We start from the raw sequence: 5,091 nt of genomic DNA, 5'->3' as shown, positions 1-5,091 counted from the left end.
CACACGTAATTATTAAATGGCTGTCCGCGAGACATGATCATTATTTATTTATTTATTTAAACTTTAATGCACAAAAATAAACAAAAATGTACAAATCATCATCATCCTCCTTGCGTTATCCCGGCATTTGCCACGGCTCATGGGAGCCTGGGGTCCTCTTTGACAACTAATCCCAAGATTTGGCGTAGGCACTAGTTTTACGAAAGCGACTGCCATCTGAGTAAATGTACAAATGGCGGACTTAATGCCAAAAGGCATACTCTACCAGTCAACCATAGGGCCAATCAGAGATTTATACGTAGATATAAAGCGGGACTTCATACTAATGAAATGTTCGTACCTAACATCGTTTTAGAAACCATCGCTAGATCTTCTCCCACACCACGGGGATAAGATGGGCCGTATAATGCTTGTCTGACGTTGATGGTGGTTGTATTTAACATAATATTATTACATGGGATTTCCTAATTGAAAAATGTAAGAAAGTTATCGAAACATCTTAATATGTGTTAACTCCTAAATCACGATGTCTGATGATGTATTGTAAATTTGATAGTTTATTTCTTGGTTTGTTTATATGATCATATGTATAATTAATATTTGTAACGCTTTGGCATGTTAGCTGTAAGTTGCAGATGTAAATAAATAAATAAATAAATAAATAAATAAATAAATAAATAAATAAATAAATAAATAATTATGCCAACAAGAATTTATCATGTCATGTGTTCATGAAGAACAGTAGCTATAAGCAGGATAAGTAGTCAGATATACAGATATTGAAAAAAAAAAAAAACAGACTGCACAAGGGTCAAAAACCGCGCTGGAGGTGTCTAGACTGCTCGTGAAAGTATAGTATTTTTTTTGTATGAGCAGGTTATGTATACGATAGGTTAGTCGACAGTCGTCACCAAAAACGGGTTGCATACATCACATTAGATCGCAAAGATATACGCGACAAACTGATTTAAATTATGTTTTGATTAAAAGCGTTTGGTAGTCAAGATAACATACAGGGTGATTCATGAGTCGTGAGCAGGAGTGAACAGGGTACAACTACAACTTTCATAATGGGGCAACACTAAATTGTGATATTTTTTTTTTCTTAACTATGACTTAATTGATAGTTAATCATCAATTAAGTCATAATTAGAACGTAATTGATAATTAGCTATCAATTAAGTACTTATCAATTAAGTCATAGTTAGGAAAAATAATCACAATTCAGTGTTGCCCCATTATGAAAGTTGCTCAGCGTGACCCTCCCCAGTACCCTGTTCACTCCTGCTCACGACTCATGAATCACCCTGTATATTATACTTCCTGCAGTATAAATCAGCAAGTGATCAAACAAGGGTCTATAGTCCTTGGGATAGAGTTGAGGAGTTGGCAGATGAGACCAGTTAACGGTGCAGATGATCCACGGGCGCCAGACGGGCAGACACGCGATGGTTTCTCTCTTCATTCGTTGTGCTTAAGGTATCTGTACACTATTCCGGGATAGTAAAATGTGGTACATTATTCCGGGATACTTTGGTTTTTGTCGCAAAATAAGGAAACTATCAGTAAAATCTTAAGTTAATGCAATATTTAATTAACTATAGATCAAATAGAACCGAAAAAGTCGATTTTCGGATATTTATCTTATCTTTTGAAGCCATGAGGTACCTCCAAATGCGTCAGTCGCAACCACGCAGTGGTTTCTATGGGCGTGTTTGACGGTGAGCTTAACGCGGCAGCGGAACTTCGTAAGGGTTTGCTGTGATGATGGTAAGTTTATTGATATTAAATTTGTATCATAATTGTCTTATAGTTATTAAAAGACATTTATATCATCTTTTCAAGTTAATTTAAAACATATTTTTATTAAAATGCCCGCTCCCGGAATAATGTACACCATTTTGACGAGGTGTACATAATTGCGGGAGTATCACGGAATAACGGAAACACAGTCCGTAATGTTTTTGTGTCCTATTACTATTTACGGTTTAGTATATTTATATATTTGATGTAAATACATTAAGTAAAGATTACAGATTATAGTGACATAATTACGGTACATATATTTTTTAGATTTTAATCTCATAATTGAATACGAAATGTATACTCATTGAGTAATACGTGCGAAATATTAGACTGTGCCATCAATATTAAATTTGTTTTATTTCATAAAATTAAAGCACAAAGTTTATTTATTTCAATGTTTTGAGTGTAATTGTTATATAATCTTCCAATATACTAAGAAAAAAATCTTGTTTATGTTTTAATATAGCCTTTTTTTGACTGCCGTAATTAAGTACACGACTTTATATGAGTGTATCTTATTCCGGTATACTTATATAAAGTATATTAAAATATATAAACTCATAAAATAAGGTACAAAGACCCGGATATTATGTTCTTAAACTTCCTTAGTTAGCTAAAAATTTTTATACCGCATATTGGTTTGTCCGTCAGCCAGTCTGTCCGTCTACGATTTAGCTCAATCATCATTCGTACTAGAAAGCTAAAATTTACATGAGGACAATACATAATAGGATAGACATATATAAATATAAAATAGTACCTATGTAAACCGATTTCATCAAACATACACGTTAAACTTCCGTGAGACATATTCAAATACGCGAAATAAATTCTATACGCCTGAAGAGGGGCCTCCGAATTGGCCCGAAACATGTCGCAGCAATAGCGATATAATAACGTGAGTACAACCGTATTTCAATTAATTATTTCATCAAACATGGCTAAGAAGAACACTCTCGATTAATTCAGCTCTTTCAAACGAAAAAAACTAATCAAAATCGGTTCATCCATTCGAAAGCGATGCATTAGACAAACAGACAGTGAAACTTATAACACCCTGTCGTTATATCATATAATCGTTATACCGTAAAATATCATATTTCCCTTCCCATTCCAGCTCACCAAAATATTGCCAATTATAAAAAATACACTCTGAATAAGCATTTATCAAAACGATATGTGCATTATATATTTATGTAAACAATATTTTTAATTCGTTTCTTTACATTATGCTTCAACAAAGTGGACTTTAAAGATATCCCGTAATAATGTACAACGACTCCCGGAATTAAAGCCATACCAAAATTGTATCCTGGAATAATGGGCAAACTAAGGGTTTAGTAAAACAACGGTAATTTCTATAAATTAGAAGTTACGATGCAAAATAGTGTCTTAAATCAATCGTAGAAGACTTATCCTCAAAATAAAATAGTTAACACCACTAGAAACCTCGCATTTTTGTTTCAAACCTCACTTAAAGTAGGAAACGTCTTAAGTTCCCGTAATATGGTACAGTTACCTTAGTTCTCCTGCTAACTGTTTGGATCCAAGATTGAGAAATCATGCGTAATCCGTATTTTAAAATAACCATTATAATTTGGCAGTGAATAAAGTGATATAACTCATATATGTTATGTTTGTGCCCTATAAAGTCAATATTATTCAACAATTTAAAGGTATAAGGGCAGAGGTATAAGAAGAGAGGACGAAATCAAAATTACGTTTTACTCTTTATGGTCGTCAAAACACGCTGTCGCAAACTCTTTGCTCTTCTTCTTACTTTTTCATAGCCTGTGAGATTGTCATATTGTTTGCTTGATTATTGATTATCATTGGTGTAGTTTTCATATACGAGTAGTAGGTATATTGTAAATTAAATAATATTTGTGCAATAATATCTTATAATATAATATTTATTTATTCATGATACCTGTGACTATAGTTTCTGTCTTGTCTTCTTTAAACGTAGGTACCTACGTTTACAATATTTATTCAGTTCATTCATTCTTCATTAGGAAAAATACAACCACTGCTATTAGCACAGTATAATAAAATTAACAAAGAGTACTATCGGCTATAGCCATCTATCGTGCTTCCACCGGCCAAACCCATTTGTTACCTCCTATTAACAGTAAAATACGCTAGTAAGTAAATAATAACATTGTAGATACTAATTAACTGCTAATACATCATTCAGAAAGAGATAATTACCGCTTGGACCTCTGGGTGGCCTTAAATGTTATTTTAATCGTCATAAAGCCTAAGTTCTTCTCCTTCCGGCAGAGGTTCAAAATATTTGTCCACCATAACATCTGTCACTTCCTCCAGTCTTCTCGGCTGCCAGTTCGGATGGTCAGCTTCACCGGCCAGCAGTGCCCTCAGACCCTCTTGTGCGTTGTAGCTCCCTACACAGCGGGACAACACCCGGTATGTCATCCGCAGAGCATTCTTCAGATCGAGGGTCTTCCCGAGTCGCATCACCTTAAGGGTAACTTTAAGCATGGTCGGGCATAACGGGGCCATCATCTCTAAAACCTCTTTAGACCATTCGCAGTCCATCTTTGACAGTCTTTCGATGATTTCTTCAACAGTATCTGCAGAAAAGCAGTAGTCTATATCTTTTATATGAGGAGCTAGAGTAAATTCTCCTATCGGCTCACTGAATGAATTTAAACGAGTTTCTATATCCTCAACATTACAGCTAATGAGTTCAAGTTCGAGCTCTTGTAGGCGAGCACTGGGAACAAAGTGGGTCGCCATGCCAGCTAGCATTACGTCTTTACTTTTCAAGAGTTTACCAGTCATAGACATGAAGAATCCTAAATGATTGTCCAATTTCGGTAAAAAATGTGGGCCGCTTGATAACCAACCGAAGCGAGCTTCAGGCATGGCGACAACCGTCCGCTCCGTGACCACTCTGTACTTGGCGTGGGCGACTAACATTAGGGCGACACCTAGCACTGCACCGTCCATAAAAGCTACGTACGGAATCCTGTTCTGAGATATCCGATATTTGTTGTTGGATTCTGAACTCATATAAGCATACTTGGTTGGTTCTCGATCAGAAGATAGAAGCCATTTGAAATCCCCTCCAGCGCTGAAGTTCCCCCCGGCGCCCTTGAAGAGTACTCTCGAGCAGCTCCTCTCCCAGGAGGCGAGGGCGTGGTGCAGCTGCGCCGACACGCTGTAGTTCACAGGATTGAATTTCGGCCGATTGAATGTGACGACGCCGGCGGTGCCCAGTTTCTCGAATAGTATTTTTGGTGCTTGCACATTTGTTTTCAT

The 5,091-nt window shown here is 36.2% G+C and overlaps 1 protein-coding gene across 1 annotated transcript; it reads right to left on the bottom strand.

The window, feature by feature from the left end:
• Nucleotides 1-4,050: 4,050 nt before the first annotated feature.
• LOC125234419 (3-hydroxyisobutyryl-CoA hydrolase, mitochondrial-like) lies at nucleotides 4,051-5,091 on the bottom strand. Its single transcript, XM_048140650.1, has one exon. The coding sequence runs from the start codon at nucleotides 5,089-5,091 to the stop codon at nucleotides 4,051-4,053; it is 1,041 nt and encodes a 346-aa protein (XP_047996607.1).

Source organism: Leguminivora glycinivorella, chromosome 16 (genome assembly GCF_023078275.1).
Source record: "Leguminivora glycinivorella isolate SPB_JAAS2020 chromosome 16, LegGlyc_1.1, whole genome shotgun sequence".
Lineage (NCBI taxonomy): Eukaryota > Metazoa > Arthropoda > Insecta > Lepidoptera > Tortricidae > Leguminivora > Leguminivora glycinivorella.
Note: the sequence above shows the minus strand (reverse complement) of the source record. Positions and strands in the feature narration are given on the sequence as shown.

Coding starts and splice junctions, on each gene's coding strand:
- LOC125234419 (XM_048140650.1), bottom strand. CDS start 5,091: ATGAAAACAAATGTGCAAGCACCAAAAATACTATTCGAGAAACTGGGC.